Below are 20,968 nucleotides of genomic sequence, written 5' to 3' on the forward strand. Positions count from 1 at the left end.
ATATAAAAAAAGCCAGAAGTTGCGCTGTGGCTCTAGTGTTAGAGTGCTAGCCTTGAGCAAAAAGAAGCCAGGGACAGGGCTCAGGCCCTGAGTTCAAGCCCCAGGATTGGCAAAAAAAAAAAAAAAAAAAAAAAAAAGAATGGGCCTGTGAATACACACAATATTTCTCTTTGAGTCTATGAAAAATAGCTACTCATTTCCAAGGGCATCATCCATCACTATTGCAAGAAATAGTTCACTCTTAGGAAGCAACTTCCAGGGCAAATAAAATAAGATAATCCTTTGATTGATGGGTGATACTTCACATTCTCTTTTCAAATCTGCTTACTCCCTCTGAAGAAATGGCTTCCAGGAAAGTAAATGGCTGCTGAAGAAAAACCAACTGGAAAAGATGCTTTTATTCCCGTGAAGGTTTTCACTACAGCTTCAAAAGAAATGGGATTTAGTCATTTGTTTTGACCCAAGAGGAGCAGAACTTATTTTGAAGATTTAAACAGGCATCAGAAACATAAACAAAGAGTCTGGGGTTCCCAAATGCTAAAGCTGAAAAGAGTTAGTCTGAAAACATGAGTTCTACTCAGCGTTTATTTTCATTGGAAGATAGTGGAAATCATATATAAATCATGGACAATACAAGTTCTTTTTGCCTGGCAAATGTCCACATGAATCTGTTAACCTCTAAATATAGATACAGCATTTTTTTTTAAAAATAGAAAGACAAGGTGATATGGCAGTTAATTAGCAACCAATACTGTAAACTACAGTAGATACAAAGTTTTATATAAATTAATTGCCATTATAAAAAGGCAACTGCTTTGCCTTAGAAGGTACAAAAACTGGCAACTTCCATAAATATAACAAGAAGCTAAGTGAAGAAATACATAACAGACTGTTTTTCCTATATAATATTTGAATATGCAAACTAAGACACCTGTGGCACTTTCCACAAAAGTCAGAAGAGGACACACACACACACACACACACACACACACACACACACACACACACGCAGGCGCGCGCGCACACACACCCCTTTACCCACCCCTCACCCAGCCAGGCTCAACCCTTCCCACTCATGGATTTCCAAAACATGGCAAAAATCTAGGGTTACAAGGACAGGATGCTGAGCGGAAGCAGCAAGACAGAGAGCTCCGACCTGCTAGACAAAGAAGGAGCCTTATTGACAGTTGTAAAGCATTAGGCGTCAGACAGAAACTTGTCAAAAACAGCTGTTGTTGGGTACTGATTGATAATGTTTTCATTCTGACGGCTGAAACGCTGCAGACAGTCATGGGGCTGCGGAGAAGCCCAGCACGCACATGAACACACAGAAAATGGGAAGTCATTTAACAGATGGTTGAAGAGCTCTCAGCCATGGTATCTTCAAAAGACAACATTCTCCATTTAATGAACTTGCAGGGAAAGCAAAGGCCTGAAAATCACTTCTTTCTTTCTTCTTAGAAGATGAAACATAATATGAGAAAATAAAAACAGGCATCGTGTAGTTGGTCATCAGGATAAAAATTCTGTGCTAATCACCAATTATTACAGTGTTCACGATACTTAAGGATACCACAGACAAATTTTATATGAACTGCATGGATCCCTTTCTGATCCACGTTATTGGAAAGAAAAATAAATTTAAAATAAGTCTTGGATGTTTGAAAGAGAGGTAACGATTTCACTGAAATCCATTGGTAGGGTGAAATTTAAAAAAGCTGTGTTTGAATGGCATGAAGCGTCTGAGGTGTGTTCTAAGGAGAATGACGTGGTTTTACCTTACCTGTGACATAGTGTGAATCGGTGGTATTTAGGAATTGGTCTATGATACCTAAAAATTACAAACAATTCTTTATTGCTCAGGTGTAGGGAGCATATTCTACCATTTGGCTACTTGGTATTTTAATAAGTGGTCAAAAGTTTACAAAATGTGCCAAAGAATACCTCATCCATGAATTTCATTTCCATAGATGATTCTTGATTTCAAAAAGGTCAAAGGAGCTAAACCTTACTAAAACTGTACATTTATCTCTACACAGTTTTATCACTTAAATTAAATGGAAAAAGTAGTTCCAAAAAACTGAATCTAGGCCCTTAAATTATTTATTTGCTGTAGGCCCAGCACATTTTTAAGGACACGTTTAAACCCCTGAAAATAGAGGTTTATGACAGAAATACTGATAGGCCTTAAACTATTAGCTGGAGGCTTTGGCAGACTCCACTCAACTACATTATCATTTAAAGCATAAATATACAGATGATTCCATTTTTGATATCTGTCAAATCTGTGCCAACTTAAACCCTAACCAGTATAAATTATATTTTGTTTGGCTGATTTAAAATTTTAACTATTATTTTAAAATTTATGTTCTCTGTTTCAATCAAACATTTCTAATTTTTAGAAAAAGATACCTATAATAAGCTGTAGCCTGGCTTTATGTCAGCTAATGGTTTCACTAAAAAATGACTTGATCAAATGTAATCAGTGGTGCATGCATTGTGCCTACATTTCCTCCAGATTTCAGAAACTAAAACAATGTCTTTGACTCTTAAAAAAGAGGAAAGGACCAATTCTGATGCTGGAATCAAGAAGCGATTATAATTTGGTCTTGAAGTTCTTCAAAGCTAATTTTGCTATGGTCAGATATTCCTTTATGATAAAATGATTAATGGAAGTTTTTGGTGTTATTAATTTTTGCTCATAAAAATATAAAATCAGTATACAAAGAAAAACCCTACAAAAAAGATACAATCAAGTTAAAAACAACAACCCAAGCTCCCAAAGAGATCATGAAAATGACAAATATGTAGTCTCAGACACACAAAATTCCAAAATTCCAATCCCAAACCCAGGGATCATTAGTCACCAAGTTACATCAATCTTTCTGAGCTCTTCATAAAAAATCTGATTTCCACGAGCCTGGAATTCCATCCATTTTAGCACAAAGTGTTGAGAGATGCTCAGAATGACAGAAGGAAGAGACATGCGGTGAACGCACAAGTAAGTGGTAAACAGAGAATAAATTCTCTCTCAGTAGTGTGTACTTGACATTAATGCCGATGGTAATTCACCTGATTTACAGAATATTCACTTTAATAGAGAGATGAGTCTGAAATAATTAGAAAAAAATAGATTTAGGAGTCATGATAATCTTGATATCAAAATGAAATTACTACGAGAAACTAACACGATAGGTTCAAGACCTTTTGAGAACCTATTTTCTTTGCTAGACTTCACATTCTCATAGCTTCATGGTCTTTTTCTTCTAACAAGTTTATCAGCTGAGAGAAGCTGTCTTTCAGTGCGTTCATGTCATCCAAGGAGCAGGGCTGCAGAATCCAGCGTTTTCCACGTGCGAGAGGTTCAAGTTCAAAATATTTTTTGATCTAAAGGGGGGAAAAGATAAATATGTCATTAATTATCTCAGAACCTTTTTCATACCCAACTAGGGGCATTTCAAAGAGAATCCACATGAACTGTGATATCTAGGACTTTCTAGAATGCTGTCCACAGCTGTCTTCATAATAGGGGTTGTATGTTGTGGTGAGGGAGTGTTTTCTTTAGTGGCAGGTGAACTGTTTGCATGTCACCATACACTCAGCAGCATGGGAGGTGTTGTGAAGTCTGAAAAAGAATTACACGCACTATGCATGGTACAGGGCAAAATACACTGAAGGTACCCAAAAAACTAAACTTAATTAATAATGCTAGCAGAGTAGCTTTCAGTACCTGACCCCAACGACTTGTTAAATTGGTGGCAACCTTGGATTCTATCAATGAACTAGGGTAATTATTTTGATTCTACAGCACATTGATTAAAAAGAAATGCAATTTGTCATCTTATTTTCTCATGTCTATGTCTGAAATAGGACAGTCTCTCCTAAGAAGGATGATAAGAATGGTATGTTGATGTGCATCAGCATGATATAAACTAACATTATACACATGCATAATCTCCCAGAATTTTCACTCCATCCTAAATCTCTGGAAGGAAGAATAAAAAGACTTTACAAAAGATATGTGAAGGGATGCATTTGCTATCTTGAAAAACTTTCAATTAACAGCCAACCACAAGTTGCTCTTATTGTACAGGATAGGATACCAACTTTTGGTTGTGAGATTTTTAGGATTTCCAATAATAGTGATCATCTTCTTTTAAAGGGCAGGAGATAAGGTACAAAATACATAAAGCTCCTCATTCAGACATTAAAAAATTCATACAAAAACAGAACTTTATTTTACCACCAAGCAAGGTTTTCCAAAAAACCTTATGCCATTCCCAAGTGAGGTTTCATTTTGCATATGTCACCATAAGCACCAGACTTCTGCTAACAGCAGATACACCATCTAAACTGGAGTTCATAGATTTGTACATTTTTTTTCACATGAGTAAGTATATGTAAGAAATACCAAGTCCTATGCTAATTCAGAAATCAGAAAAACACCAACATTTTATAATTCAAGTATGTCTCAAAAGTCCCTTTTGCATGTCTGCAAATTGACTATAAGTTTGTTGTTTTTTTTTTAAAGAAGCCTGTGAGAATTGAAGAACTTTCATTAATTCTAGAACTGAAGAGCAATGAGGATCTCACTGGTGGATCAGAGAACAGGTCTACAACCTCAGAACAACTTTTCCATCAACATATTGCACAAATGATATTATATAGTTTCTTGCTAATTGCAAATACAAACCATTTTTTTTTTTTAGTTCCTTCTCTGTACCGAAAGCGGTTTTACCTCCAAAATAATCTGAGGCTACTCATGCGGTGAGTGCTCAGTATCAGAGACTAGTTGTACCCCACAGAGGAAGGAACTTCCAGTCATTGGCTTCAGGAGAATGAGGAAGGGGACAGAGGACAGGGAGGGGCCCGTGTTTAAGAGGAGTAGGATAGACACAATTGCATCACCGAGAGATGTTCCTCTTGTTTTTTAGACAAGGTCTGCTCAGACGATACACTGAGCCCAGGAATTAGGACAGCTATGCTCATGAGGTGATCTGGTATTTGATCACTACTATTTCCCATTAGATGAAAAACATCAGTGTGAAATACCTAAAATTTGCCTCATGAAGGAAACTGGACATTTTCCCATTTAAAACCTCAAATCCAAAACCACAAGCATTGCTAGAAACTGGTAGTACAAGTAAACAAAAACTTCCATTAAGATTACAAAAATAAAAACAAGACAAGCACTAGGCCAGTAAGCATATTTCGCTAGCAATACTCCTGCCAATGGAGTAATTTTGAAACGATGCAGTATCAATCAATCCTGGCTGCACATTTCCAGCTAGTTTTAAAATGCTGTTAGATTGAAATAGTCATACCACATATTCATATTCTGTAAAAATTAGCATTACCTATAGACACAAAACCTAGAGAGGTTTAGCTATCCCTGAGGTAGGTTTCTAAGCAACTGAGAATACAGTGAATCATGAAGGCACACATGGAGGAAAATAAAGATGTCTAAAAGCAGATGCGCTCCAGAAGTTCTGCTGACGTCTACATAGGAGAAGCAGATACAGGCTGTGATGACAGGGTGGTCACCCAGATAAAGGAGCCCAGTGGGTGTTAAGCTGACAAATATGGCTGAGTAACCTGAGATTTTCAGAACAGTAATCTTAGTGGATACCTAACCCTGCGGTATACTTATCTCCCCCTGTCCCATATATCTACTCTATACAATTTATAATTTTAATTTTAAAACAAGATTTGGCATTCCACAGATACCCAAGTGCAGACGGGAGTCTGCTGTTGGAACATAGCTTGTCATGATCAGGAGCTTCATGTTTCTCACCATGAGGGCTACAGAACAACAGAGGGTTCTATATAGTGAAGGTTAAATACTGGGGACTGGGAATATGGCCTAGTGGCAAGAGTGCTTGCCTCATATACATGAAGCCCTAGGTTCGATTCCTCAGCACCACATATATAGAAAATGTCCAGAAGTGGCGCTGTGGCTCAAGAGGCAGAGTGCTAGCCTTGAGCAAAAAGAAGCCAGGGACAGTGCTTAGGCCCTGAGTCCAAGCCCCAGGACTGCAAAAAAAAGTAAATAAAATAAAATAAAAATAAAAAAATTCCAAGGTTAAATACTCTTAGTTCCGACTTTCTGTTTTTAGAATAACATTTTGATATTAACCTGAACTTCAAATTTTACTTCCCTAGTAGCACTGCAATAAAAATAATTCACAGTCCAGACTTGAATGGTCCTTCATCATTCTGTCCTTGTGTGGACTGATGTTCAATTTCAAAGAATGATCTTTAAGCTTGACCAACACAAATAATACTCTCACACCTAATATTTCTTTTAAATAATTGCTGTAAGGAAAGGAGTTCTTTTTTTGTAAAGGTAATTCACTTATTTAGATAGAAATTTGAAACTATAACTTAAAAGCAAATGAGCCTAACTAAGTCTTTTGAACATTTTATCTGTGACTTAATTGTCATGTTTAGCTGGAAAGGACTGGAATAAAGAGACGGTGATTCTTTCACACTGGCACTTGGGTAAGGGGGATGATATTAAAACACAGCTGCCTGGCAACCTGTGGTCATTTGTCTATTTTGGGGATAGCCACAGAGAGTGGGCATTTGTCAGTAGCCATGTGTCCACCCTAGAGATAGGGAAACAAAGCCACTGTAAGTAGCTAACCTATTTCAGCTATGTCATCAGAGCCCTTCCTTGCTTGGGCTACTGGGAGATGATTTGCATTACCACATTCCACTATTCACACATTGCATTGACTGTAAAGTCTTAATATAACAGAAGAAGTGGCACCACCCCCATTGTTGCTAATGTCTGTAGCAGCTGTTCAACCTGTGAGACATTACATATCACAGGGGACCAACTCACTGGGTAAGACACGTCTGTCCTGTAAGTTTCCTTGAGTAGTGAAATCGTAAGAGAATCCTTCCTTAGTTAGGGGATCACAAAGAGGACTGGAATGATGCTCACTCAGCCCCTTCGCTTTGGCTCCAAAACTTTTATATTTTCAGTTCTTGTCAATCTACAGTGATGAAATTTTATAGAAGGCACATGAATAATTTCTGCCTGTAAAAACTGGGTCTAAATCTCCTTTTATATATAATGATAAACTGCTGGTCTTTCCTGTTTTTGTTATTAAGTCATGTAAGGTGCGAGAGAGAGACAAAGGAAGAGAGACAAAGAGAGAGAGAGAGACAGAGAGAGCAGGAATGTGCGTGCACACACATACACTATGTGACCTAGTTTTCCTTTAAGCACTTTAGAAAGCTAGGGATAGAGTAGGGATGGAATTAAGAAGAGAGACAGAAGAGTCCGTAAGGGCTTGCTTAGTGTTTTTATGTGAAAGAGGCTCTAAGCTCTGATATTATAAACAGAGGTTTAGCTCACATGAATGTGTGGCAAGACAAGACAGTATAAAGGCCACAGTGTGAGATAGGTTTTTCTTTTGAAACTGTGGATGCTGTGCTGTGCGTTATTGAACATGTCACCCCTAGTTCTATTCAACTAAATGCCATTAGCATCAAGCAGTGGTTGCTAAAGTTCCTCCTCCCCTGTGGAAAACACCACCTGTCCTGCCCTGTTGAGAAGGATGGTGTTTACCCTTGTGGAATGCAGGTACCACTCTCACCTTTCTGGGACCATTGATGGTCTCTAAGAATATGCTTTGCCCAGCCTCCCTGAGCCTTATTAATAACACACATCCACGTATTTCCTTGTGAAAAACCAGCAGATTGTGTGGCTTTTCTTAAGCTTTTGGGAAGCCGTGACAGACGGTGGTAGAATCACGAGCAGTCTAAGAAACATTGGAAATGTTCCTTCTGAAGGTTGGCTACTCATAACTTCTTTCATACACCCATCATGTTTGAAATGAGACTGGTGAGTGAAGGCAGTAGGCGGTGTGTTCCCAACAAGTCACTGGTACCTGCTCACTCTATGCAATGTGCAAGGTCCACTGAGCAGAGAAGAATACCATAAAACTGTAAAAGCCCCCCTCATAGAAACAGTAACAAGCCAGGCCATAGCACTGTCTTTATCATTTGTATAAAGATGACAAGATCTCATCTTCAAGGCTTTTGCGTCATTGCAAAAACTGGTAGAATCTCTACTTACTAAAGGGATTTTCTACTTATTTTTAGTATTCTGACTACATTCTCACTGAAGATAAGCATGCATTCAAAAACAGTAAGCCTGCCTTGGTTGTGAATTTATTACACACAGTTTTGGCTAAGAACAGTAAAAAATAATAAACGCAAACCAAAAGAAATTTCACAAACAAAAAGTTTCAATTCCCAGGCACACAGTAAGTGAAAAAGCTCGAGTCAGTCTCATATCAGCAGTTGTGTTTAAATTGTGAAACTAGCTGTTCCTCAGCCCTTAAGTTCATGAAAATAAACCTCCCAAAGAATATCTGGAAATTTGCACAAGTATTTGCTGTATAGCTAGTGTTTTCAAGAACTCTATCAATGGTAGTTTTGTAGGTCATGGGTTCAATCTTGCTTGAATATACTAGACAAATTGTCTACCACCACGCCACGCCTCTAACCGTGAATAATGGTTTTTGAGATAGGGCCTGAAGTGATTGCAATGTTGTAGGATCTTTTCCTACAACATTTAACATTCAACTACATTAAAAAGAGTACAATCTTCCTCATCTACATCCTGGCTTCTTACTTACATCTTACAGCAGATATAGCTATTGGATCTGGGAGGAGAGGAGATACTTCTACTGCTACTTGTAACTTGCATCTTGGTGATATGCCGGGGCCCAATGAAATGGGGCTCGATAACACTTGATTGTGTTCATTCCCTTTTTTAACTCAGGTACAAGGATGGCAAATCATAAGCCATGAAATCAGACATGGTTTGGAGTTTTCAAGCCACCAGAATCTGCCAAGTACATCAAGTACATCTACATAGTTCTTTTTACTTCCCAGAGAGTGGATGATTAAGCAGTTGCCAGCACACCAGAGTTTACACATCTCACCTCTGGCTGCCTTAATTACAGAAACTCTGGAGTAGGCTTAACGTGGTAACCTTCACCAAAGTCAGAGAGAATTTTGCCCATGCTGTGGCTCCAGGATAGGTCTAGAGATAAAGTGGCAGGACATCATTAAGATTTTTCCATAGTGCATTCTTGGCAGCTTGTTCAAAGAAAGGTTAGTGCAGAGAGTAACACCAGCTGTTCCTCTTTCCATTGTACTGCTTGTAAGATTTTAGAATTCCGAGAAAGGTACTAAATATGTCATTAAGGTCAGAAATAAATAATACGAATGAAAACCAGTATACAATAGTCCCAAAGGTATTGCACAGAATAGAGATTATTGACTGAGCACTAACAAGGACGAGGGAATGACTGCTTGATGTTAACCCAAATCGCTGTATCATTGTGGGAATGCATGTGTATAATAGGTGGTAGTATGCTTAGCACAAGCTGGATTCTTTTCTAAGCAAACTGAAGCTCAGTGCAGTCTACTTGACCTTGGAATAATTAAGAACCAGACAAACGACTATACGTTATTACTTGGGATTAAGCCTCACTCTGACTAGAAGGCTTCCTCCCCAGTCAGTAACCTCTGATGAGTACAGGGTGGTGGATGTTGGGAGTTCTATAGAAACCCAGTCTTCCATTGCACAGGACAACTTAACATATCCCATGATGGTCAAACCAAATGATCCCATTAGGACTTAGGATTCCCATTTTTGCTAATGTCTCTCTCTCTCTCTCTCTGGCAAGCCTGAGGGGCTTGTTCTATTCTTCTATCCAAAAAGCTTGCTTCTCAGACAACTACTTGAGAGCACAGTAGGTTTGGATGCCTCTCGTCTTCAGGGACTAAGGGAAGATACGCAGTGTTCCCTTCTGTGCATCAGCCTCTCCAGCCCAGAATGATTCTGCTGGCTTTTGCCTCCTCCAACCCCCAAATGGATCTGCCTTAAAATCCCCTTTCTCATCTTTTATCATTCTATCACCATAAGAGAAAACCTTCATGTATTGAAAAAACTGTGAGGGGGCTGGGGATATGGCCTAGTGGCAAGAGTGCTTACCTCATATACATGAGGCCCTGGGTTCGATTCCCCAGCACCACATATACAGAAAATGGCCAGAAGTGGCGCTATGGCTTAAGTGGCAGAGTGCTAGCCTTGAGCAAAAAGAAGCCAGGAACAGTGCTCAGGTCCGGAGTCCAAGCCCCAGGACTGGCAAAACAAAACAAAACGAAACAAAACAAAAAACTGTGAAAGTGGGAAGAGACCTCAGTCAGATAGCCTTTCTGGGCATAGCTCTCAGGCACCAAAAATGCCCTGTAAAATAAGAGAAACTGTATTGAAAGACTGCATGCCCATTCTTTTTTTTTTTTTTTTTTTTTTTTTTTTTTTTTTTTTTTTTTTTTTTTTTTTTAAATTTTTTTTTATTATCAATTGAACATAAAATTTTTTTTTTTTACAAGGTGCTGTGCAAAGAGGGTGCAGTTACATAGTAGGGCATTGTGTACATTTCTTGTGATATCTTACAACCTGTTTTCCCATCCCTTGTCTAGGTCAGGTAGACCCATATGCAGTATACAATGTATCAAGCACATATACAGTGTTCACAGACTTGGTCTCTACTGTCTCTCCATCTCCCTTTGTTAACAGTCATATATCAGGGAGATCATGCCCCTTTGTTTTCTGTGTTCTAGGCTTGTCTCACTCAACATTATTTGTTCGAGTTCTGACCATTTCCCTGCAAATAACAATATTTCACCATTCCTAATCGCTATGTAGTATTCCATTGTGTATAAGTACCATATTTTTTGGATCCATTCATCTGTGGAGGGGCATCTGGGTTGTTTCCAAATTTTGGCTATTGTGAATTGTGCTGCGATAAACATGGAAGTACAAATGTCCTTTTGATATCTTGGGTTTTGCTGTTTAGGATAGATGCCTAGGAGTGGTATGGCTGGGTCATAGGGTAGGTCTATATTGAGCTTTTTGAGAAACCTCCATACTGTTCTCCAAAGTGGCTGTACTAATTTGCACTCCCACCAACAATGGAGAAGGGTTCCTCTTTCCCCACAGCCCCTCCAGCATTTGTTGTTTCCTGAGTTCAGAGTATAGGCCATTCTAACTGGGGTGAGGTGGTATCTCAGGGTTGTTTTTATTTGCATTTCCTTTACTAGCAGGGATGTTGAGCATTTCCTCATGTGTTTCTTTGCCATTTTTATATCTTCTCTTGTGAAGTCTCTCTTTAGCTCTTTTGCCCATTTCCTAATAGGTTTATTGGGCTTGGAGGGGCTTAGTTTTTTGAGTTCTCTGTAGATGACAGATATCAGGCCTTTGTCTGTTGCTGTGCTGGTAAATATCCTTTCCCATATCGTTGGCTGTCTTTCTATTTTGGTGGCTATGACCTTAGCTGTGCAGAAACTTTTTAATTTGTAGTAGTCCCATTTGTTGAGTCTTTCCCCTATTTGTTGTGCGCCTGGGACTCTATTCAGGAAGTTCCTTCCTGTGCCTATAAGTTCTAGTGTCTTTCCTACTCTGTCCTTCAGTAGTTTCAAGGATTCAGGTCTGATGTTGAGGTCCTTGATCCATTTTGAGTTGATCTTGGTGCATGGTGATAGGCTTGGGTCTACTTTGAGTTTTCTGCATATGGCTGCCCAGTTCTCCCAGCACCAGTAGTTGAAGAGGCTATGTTTATTCCATTGTATGTCTTTAGCTCCTTTGTCGAATATCAGTTGGCTGTAAGAGTGCGGTTTTATTTCTGGGTCTTCAATTCTAATCCACTGGTCTTCCGATCTGTTTTTATACCAATACCATGCTGTTTTTGTTATGATGGCCTTGTAGTAGAGCTTGAAGTCTGGTATGGTGATACCTCCTGCACTATGTTTTTTGCCTAGAATTTCTTTGGCTATTCTAGGTTTTTTGCTGTTCCATATGAATTTATGGATTGGTTTCTCTATTTCAGTGAAGAATGTGGCTGGGATTTTGATAGGTATTGCATTGAATTTGTATAACAATTTGGGCAGTATGGCCATTTTCACTATATTGATTCTGCCTACCCATGAGCATGGGAGGTCTTTCCATCTCCTTGTGTCTTCTTTGATTTCCCTTATTAGATTTTTGTAGTTTTCATTGAATAGGTCCGTCACGTCCTTGGTTAAGTTGATCCCTAGGTACTTTATTCTTTTTTTGGCTACTGTAAATGGAATCGTTTCCATAATTTCCTTTTCTGTTTGTCTATTGCTGGTGTACAGAAAAGCTGCTGACTTTTGTGGATTGATTTTGTATCCTGCTACTTTGCCAAATTGGTTTATTAGATGTAGGAGTTTGGGTACTGAGTTTTTTGGGTCCTTGAGATATAAGATCATGTCGTCTGCGAATAGGGATAACTTGATTTCTTCCTTGCCGATGTGTATCCCTTTGATGTCCTCCTCTTGCCTTATTGCTATGGCTAGGGATTCCAGTACTATGTTGAACAGAAGTGGGGAGAGTGGGCATCCTTGTCTTGTTCCTGTGTTTAGGGGGAATGATTTAAGTTTCTCTCCATTTAATATGATATTAGCAGTTGGTCTGTTGTATATGGCTTTTATTGTTTTGAGGAATGTTCCATCTATTCCTGTTCTCTCCAAAGCTTTTAATAGGTATGGATGTTGTATTTTGTCAAAGGCTTTTTGGGCATCGACTGAGATAACAATGTGATTCTTGATTTTAGTTCTGTTTATGTGGTGAATTACATTGATTGATTTACGGATGTTGAACCATCCTTGTGACTGAGGGATGAAGCCTACTTGGTCATGATGTATGATATTCTTGATCACTTTCTGGATCCTGTTAGCTAATATTTTATTGAGGAGCTTTGCATCTGTGTTCATTAGTGATATTGGTCTGTAGTTCTCTTTTTTTGTTGGATCTTTGCCTGGTTTGGGGATGAGTATGATATTAGCTTCGTAGAATGAGTTCGGGATTTTTCCCTCCGTTTCTATTTCGCGGAAGAGTTTGAGGAGTATTGGAATTAGCTCCTCACTAAAGGTTTTGTAGAATTCATTGGTGAATCCATCTGGGCCTGGGCTTTTCTTAGTAGGGAGGTTCTTGATTACCTCCTGTATCTCACCGTAAGTTATTGGTTTATTTAGTTGATTTATTTCTTCTTGGTTCAGTTTGGGCAGTTTGTACTTCTCTAAGAATTGATCCATTTCTGTAAAATTATTGTTTTTTGTTGAGTAGAGGTTTTGGAAATAGCTCCTTATGATTGTTTGAATATCGTGTGTATTTGTTGTAATTTTTCCTGTGGAGTCCCTGATTTTACGAATATGAGTCTCTTCTCTTCTTTTTTTTGTGAGTCTTGCAAGGGGTCTGTCAATTTTGTTTATTTTCTCAAAGAACCAGCTTTTAGTCTTATTTATTTGTTGAATGGTCTTTCTATTTTCAATCAGATTTATCTCTTCTTTAATCTTTGTAATCTCTCTCCTCCTAGTCGTTTTAGATTCTGTCATTTCTTGTTTCTCCAGTTGTTTTAGTTTCATCGTGAGGGTATTCACCTGCTCTGCTTCCATTCTTTTAATGTGGGTACTGAGTGCAATGATCTTGCCCCTCAGTACTGCCTTAGCTGTGTCCCATAGGTTTCTTTGTGATGTGTTTTCTTTGTCATTGTGGCTTATGAATTCGTTGATTTCATCTTTAATTTGATCTGTGGCCCAAGTGTTGGATAGCAGCGTGGGGTTTAGCCTCCAAGAGTGTGTATAGGCTCTGTGGTATCCTTTGTTGTTGAGGGTTACCTTTAATCCACTGTGATCAGATATAATACATGGGATGATGTCAATTCTTTTGTATTTGCTGAGGTTCTTTGTGTGGGCTATGACGTGGTCTATTTTGGAATATGATCCATGGGCTGCTGAAAAGAAGGTGTATTGGGTCTCTGTAGGGTGGAAGGTTCTATATAGGTCTGTTAGATCCATTTGGGCAATGGTGTTATTTAGGTCCTCAGCTCCCTTACTAATCCTCTGGGTGTTGGATCTGTCTCTTGGAGAGAGAGGAGTATTAAAGTCACCCACTATGATTGTGTTTGCATCTATCTTGCTCTGTAATTCTGTGAGAATTTGCTTGACATATGTCGGGCCTCTTTTGTTCGGTGAGTATACATTTATCACCGTGATGTCTTGATTCTGGATTTTTCCTTGTATCAATATGTAGTGTCCTTCTTTGTCTTTTTGAGTGGACTTTAAAGAGAAATCCAGCTTGTCTGAGATCAGGATGGCTACACCTGCCGTTTTGGTGGGTGCATTTGCTTGGTAGATCTTGCTCCATCCTTTCATTCGAAGCCTGTTTTTGTCCCTTGCTGTAAGGTGGGTCTCTTGTAGACAACAGATGTCAACTTTTTGCTTGCGGATCCATTCTGCCAGTCTGCTCCTCTTGATCGGGGAGTTTAAGCCATTTATATTTAAAGAGATCAAGGATAAGGGTGTTTTTTCTCCTTCCATTTTCTTGTTGGGCTGTTTTTTCCTGTTGTTTTTTTTTTCTTCTTGTCTTTAGTGAGCTTGTGTTTCTGCTGGACTTTGGCTATTGAAGTTTCTTTCTGAATCTGTCTGTGTGTCTTTTACGATCTCTGTTGGGTGGGCTTCCCCTCTTAATATTCGCTGTAGGGCTGGTTTTTTATTCACATACTCCTTTAGCTCCTCTTTGGTGTGGAAAGATCTGGTTCTCCCTTCGAATGTGAACTCCAGTTTCGCTGGATATTTGATCCGAGGTTGTAAATTGTTATTCTGAAGTACTTGGATGGTGTTCTTCCACTCACTTCGAGCTTGGTAAGTTTGTGTGGATAAGTCGGATGTTATTCGAATCCTCTTCCCATTGAAAAAAGTTTCCTTCTTCGCTTTGGCTGAATTCAGAATTTGCTCTTTAATCTTGAGGTCTGTAGTCTTGAATATTATGTGCCTTGGGGTGGTTTTCCTGGGGTCTGGCCTGCCAGGTGTCCTATAGGCTTCGGTTACCTGGATGGGGTCCCCTGTGAGATTGGGGAAGTTTTCTGCAATAACTTTATTGAGAACATGATTAAGCCCTCTGCTCTGATATTCGGCTCCTTCTTCTATTCCAATTATGCGCAGATTATATCTCTTGTCTTTGTCCATTAGTTCCTGGAGTAATCTTCCCTGAAGCTTCACCTTTTCTTGGAGTGTGGTCATTTTCTGGTTGTTGTCAGCTGCTTCATCGTCCAGGCGAGAGATTCTGGATTCCATATGGTCCACTCTTTGTGTTATGGTTTCAATTGCGGAGTTTATGGATGTCAGAGAGCTATTCATGGTTGTCATATCAGCTCTGATCGTGGAAATTTCTTCCTTTAAAGAGTTGTATTTTAAATCTATTTTTTCATGCATTTCAATTCTCAGGGTGTGGAGATTTTCTTTAAAGGCGGCTTGCATTGTATCCATTTTTGCTTCCATTTCTTTAAACGAGGCTTGCATTGTATCCAGTTTTGCTTCCATTTCTTTCTTGGCTTCCTGGGTGTCCTTCCAGATTTCCGCTCTAAACTCCTGGAATTGTTTTCTGATTTCATTTCTGACGGTTTCGATCATTCCTGTTAACATGTCCTCATTTGCTTTTTTATTCTCCATCTCCTCTCCAGTCGTGCTGCTTTTTGGAGCTGGCGAGTTGGCTTGTCCTTTGATGAACTGAGTTATGTTTCTTTGTGATTTGCGCATCTGGAAGTCTGTGTAGATCTTCCCTCCCTTCTGTGTAGGCGTGTCTGCGTCAGCAGGTGCTGTCGCTGTGGCCCCGCCCACCAGTGCAGGGCACGCCTATCAGAGCGGGCGCTTTCGCCGGGGCCCCGCCCTCCTGTGCACTGTGAGTCCCCTACAACAGGCACTTAAGTGGGGTCTGCCTCCCAGAGCGAGCCCTGGGTTGTTGGGTTGTGCTTGCGCCCTCCCGCGAGTCCGTTGGGGGGGGGGAAGCAGTATGTGTGGGGCCCAGTGGGATCGACTGTCCGGGTGTGGCTTGGCACCCTCAGACCTCGCCTCCGCTTCGAGGAGGGGGAACGAGATCAGGCTCAGGTGACCCTGCTGGGCTGGTATTGCCCACCAGCGCCTGTGATTTTAGTTGTAAGAGTCCGCAAGGTCTAGGCGCCTCGGGTGGGGCTTGCCCTGCCGGCCGTCCCTGGCCCCTGTTGGGAAGGGGACGGGGCCGGTTCTGCCAGTTCAGGAACCTTTGGGGGCTTGGGGCTGTTCCGCCCTTCCCCTGCTAGACTGGCTTCCCAGTGCCTGCTGGGAGCTTCCCGCCTGATTTGGGGAATCTTTGTTCCCACGGGAGTGGGGAGGGGGAGGGAGGGAGATATATCGTCTTTGTCGGGCTTGGGTCTCCCGTTGGGGGAAGGGATTATGGGGGACTCACTTTTGCTGCTTTGTGTGTGTGTCCCGCACCGCCGTTGGCCCTTCAGGGGTTGGCGAAGTGTCGTGGTGGCTCCCCCGTTCCCTCTTTCTGCCGCGCTGGGTTCCCTTGTCCGAATCCGGTGTGGACCCGAACTTCTCGTCGCTGCTGGGTGTGTCTTGGTCCGCACCCTGCTTTGTGTCCGTGGGGTCTCCCGCTATATGGATTCTGCGCTCCTGGCAACCTGTCTGCCGATCGCCGGGTTTCCCTTTCCCAGCCTGACCCTGTTTGGGCCAGGGCCGGCTGGTGGGGGGAGGGTGCCCCGATTAATCTCCGGCTCCGTGTAGGTTTTCGGTTCTTCTTTTTTGCTCCTTTTTGTTTTCCTGCGTTTCTCCACTGCTTCTGGATGCTGGTTTTGCTGGGTTCTTGGTGGAGTGTTGGGTGTTGGAGTTCCCAGCTCGCTATTCAGTTGGTGCGAGTCGGGGTGCCTCCCTATTGTCTCGGCGCCATCTTTCTCCCCCCATTCTTAACTATGGCTGTTTTCATGCTACTGCAGCAAACTTGGGTAATTGCTAGAGATGCAGTGTGTCCCACAAAGCCTAGAATATTTACTATCTAGATCTTTACAAAAAAGCGGGGGTGGTGGTGGTGGAAAGCCAGTATCTGGTCTAACGGATTCTGTAGCTCTCCTCTTCACAGAGCTTGGAGGCATAGGAGGACCTCAGGAACTCAGGAGGGATCTGGGGCACCAGGCTTTCTGGGATTCAGTTTGACCTCAGCTTGCTACACCACCTCCTCCTCACTTTGGCTCACACTTTAGTGGGATAGAAAATCTGCCTCTTCCAAACTGTCTGGGCTCCAATTATGATGTCAGATGCTGAAATTATAGTCTAGCAAGCAGGAGGGTCATCTCTCTGCAAAGTCGTATTTTATTTACTTTCTCTGTTTGGCTATCCCCCCCCCCCACACACACACACTGTATAGAGACTTTCTACATGCCACAAACATTAGCTAGGTCCCCTAACATATATGCCACTAGGCAGTTTGAGGATTCTGATGTCCTTTAAAGACACTAGGGAATACATAGCTGGATGTTAGTGGCTCATGCCTATAATCTTAGCTATTCAGGGTGCAGAGATCTGAGGATCATAGTTCAAAGCCAGTTGGGGCAGGAAAGTTGTGACTTTTTTTTTTTTTTTTTTTTTTTGCCAGTCCTGGGCCTTGGACTCAGGGCCTGAGCACTGTCTCTGGCTTCTTTTTGCTCAAGGCTAGCACTCTGTCTCTTGAGCCACAGCGCCACTTCTGGCCATTTTCTATATATGTGGTGCTGGGGAATCAAACCCAGGGCTTCATGTATATGAGGCAAGCACTCTTGCCACTAGGCCATATTCCCAGCCCAAGTTTGTGACTCTTATCTCCACTAAATGACCAAACAATCCAGAAGAGGAGCTGTGGCTCAAGTGGTAAAACACTAACCTTGAACAAAAGAAGCATGAGAAGAATGAGTTCTCATTTCATACAATTTGAGGTTTTCCTATCACTGAACTTAGTTGGTTTATCTGAAATTTTTAGAGATAGTAACCATCAAGCCCTTAGGAACAAATGGTTGCTGTAACAATAACAACCTTATGTTCTTCAAAGGGTGTTGCTGCCTGGATGTTATTACCTACATCACTGTTTACTTATAGAACTTGATACATTCTCCTCAGATTTCAATTTCCTGTATTATTTTCTTGAGCTTTACAATTTTTTTTTGTTGGTGGTGGGTCTTGAACTCTGGGCCTAAGCTCTGTAATTGAGCTCTTCTGCTCAAGGCTAGCACTCTACCACTTGGGCCACAGACTTTTCTGCCTGGGCTGGCTTTGAACCACAATCCTGAGATCTCAGCCTCCTGAGTCACTAGGATTATAGGCGTGAGCCACCAGTTCCCGGCCTGGGCATCACAATTTTTAGCACATATTTTAGTATCTGTGTAGCTTTACAGTTATTTCCTTTTCGTTCACTACTATATCATTTATACAATAAGTGTACAATTAAAGTGTACAATGCAGTTATTTTAGGTATTTGAAGGGCTGTGAAAACATCATCACTATCCAGTTCCAGTATATTTTCATTACCTATATTACCTAAGAGCTTTTTAGTTATATGAGCCATTCCCTTCACCTTATAAAGGAATTGCAAGTAATTTTTTGAGAGGAAGGTTGGGATTTGAACTCAGGGCTCTCTAGGGTAGTGCTACAGTATTTGAACCAAGTATGCAGTCCTACTTTTCTGCTAGTTATTTTGGGGAGTCTAGTGAACTTTTCTGCCTGAGCTGACCTCAAATTACAGTCCTCCAGATCTCAGCCTCCTGAATAGCTAGGATTATAGAAATGAGCCACAATTCCTGGTTTATAAATGACTTGAAATATCAAACCTCAAATCTGCGGTGAGTTTCATTTCCTATAGGATAAGCTCAGATGTGTATAATTTTATTTATTTATTTGTTTGTTTGTTTATTTATTTATTTATGCCAGTCCCAGGGCTCAAACTTTGGGTCTGGGTAGCAAGCACTCTACCACTTGAGCCACAGCACCACTTAGGGCTTTTCTGAGTAGCTTATTGGAGATAAGAGTCTCACTCAGTTTCCTGCCCAGTGTGGCTTCCAACAGATCCTCAGATCTCTGCCTCTTGAGTAGCTAGGATTATAGGCATGAGCCACTGGCGCCTGGCTTAATTTCTTTAAATGTTTCATGCACATGAGTCATTAGTTCTTTGAAGGCACAGACAATAAAAATAATTTTTTATTCTCTAATGTAGTCGAGTAAAAAGCTGGGCACAAAAGGAATACTAATTTAGTTTAAAAATGGGTTTGAAGAAGAGCTATAATGAAAAAGGCAACAAAACATGTTCTACATTTCATCCCACATTAAAATGTCACTAAAAGAAGGAAATTGAATATTGGAGAAAAGTTTACCACTCTTTCTAATTAATCAGGCCAAAGTTTCATACAGGAGGTTGGATTTCATGAGCAGTTTCAAAACTGTAGGTCTAATTGGTTTAAACTCTATTATACATATGCCTACAGGCAGCTGCCATGAATTGTTTTGCAAATAGGAAAGTAAACAACCTATCATGGAAAAGAGAACCACTCCAGAAATCTGAAAACCCATAGGACGCTTAGGTTTTGAGGTAGTCCTTTAATCTGGATCCAAACAAAGCATCTAATTCTTATCTTAGAGAATGGAAAGCGCTGACATATGCAAAAAGGAAAGCTTGTTTCTGCATGCAGGTGCAGGCATCCGACTTTTCAATAACAATCTATAACACAGCCATTAATTACAGAGGCAGCCAGGCTTCAACAGCACACCATTTTTCTTCTCCTTGTTTCTCCTTTTCTCTCCTTCCTGTATTCATTTCCATTCTACTTCTTCAAAAGGACATGCATTGTTGGCATCAGGCATTTTTTAGGATATTATTCTTGAGCCTGTATCTTTCATATTTGGGTTAATATTCTTAGGATTCATCTTTGGTTCAAGAAAGCAAACTAAATAGGAGGAAACCTACTTATCTATGAAAAAACTTTAGTAGCAATAGAATACGGCTTTTTAAAAGGAGTTCTAGCTATATGATGAGAGCTAGTCAAGTATGTACTAGACAGGAAAGGGAGTTAATGAGCGAAAGTCCCAAACACATATCAGAGACAACCAATTAGCTTGTCTGAAACTCAGGCTTGTAAAGCGATCAGCAACTTATAAAATGGTCTGCTACACACGAGTAAAATGTTGCTTAAATGGCTTGCTTAACTAGATGCAGTCACCATGAAATTGATTCTTTTAAGTTTATTTTTTAATGTAATAGCCATTAACTGTGCATATTGAAATGGTTGGGGGTGGATGGGTAGAAATCCTGGTATTACACGGTACAGGTTGAAGGTGCATGTGCTCTGTTTTATAAAGCTAAAGGGCATTTGAAAAAGGAAAACAACGCATGATTTACCAACAGTTGTGTCTGCCTCCATAATCGAGCTGTAGCGGCACAATTAGATTATTTCCCGTCTGCTTTGCTGGAAGCTTAGGCTGGGATTGGTGATGTGCTCCCAGGACATTCCAATACTGAGAATTTATGTGTTTGTGTTACAGAAAGCAGTGTTTTCTCACCACAGCCTCTGCGTGTGTAAAATGGCAGGAGGGGGAAGGAGACCTTGAGCCTGGTATTTTTCAAATCCACCATTTATCTCAGAGGGAACATCAAATTTCTTCCCACAAAGACTTATTTCATAAAATGTTCCAGGTAACCTGATGTCAGCTGACATATAAATGACAATTCTGAACTGTTTCATAGTTTGACCTTTCTTAGAAGTCTCTCACACATATGAAAATGGGTTTCTGGCCATGCCTCACCGCTAGCATTTTCTGTTATATAAAGCTCTGTAGCACAAATACACTTTAATCAACTGCTACTTGATCAGACAAGGAGGAGATAATGCTTTGATTCTGTTGTATCTAACTAGTCTATCTGCACTATTGGTTCCTGTAATACAACTCACTAAAACCGCTGTCAGTGTAGTCTCTACTGCAAAGGAGTCTCTGATTCAACAAATGTAAGGGAACAAATATATTCCATAGCCAATAAGTTTTAAAGACACAAAAAGTTTTTACCAAATAATTTATATTTTCT

General features: G+C 40.5%; 1 protein-coding gene across 1 annotated transcript in view; it reads right to left on the minus strand.

Moving 5' to 3' along the window:
- Positions 1–567: 567 nt before the first annotated feature.
- The window catches only part of Arl15 (ADP ribosylation factor like GTPase 15), a 386,850-nt gene continuing 366,449 nt past the window's right edge, over positions 568–20,968 (minus strand). The window contains exon 5 of the mRNA XM_048368443.1: positions 568–3,387. Within this exon, the coding sequence (XP_048224400.1) occupies positions 3,235–3,387 (153 nt within the window). The 3' untranslated portion in view covers positions 568–3,234. The remainder of the gene's footprint in view (positions 3,388–20,968) is intronic.

Source organism: Perognathus longimembris, chromosome 19, assembly GCF_023159225.1.
Source record: "Perognathus longimembris pacificus isolate PPM17 chromosome 19, ASM2315922v1, whole genome shotgun sequence".
Lineage (NCBI taxonomy): Eukaryota > Metazoa > Chordata > Mammalia > Rodentia > Heteromyidae > Perognathus > Perognathus longimembris.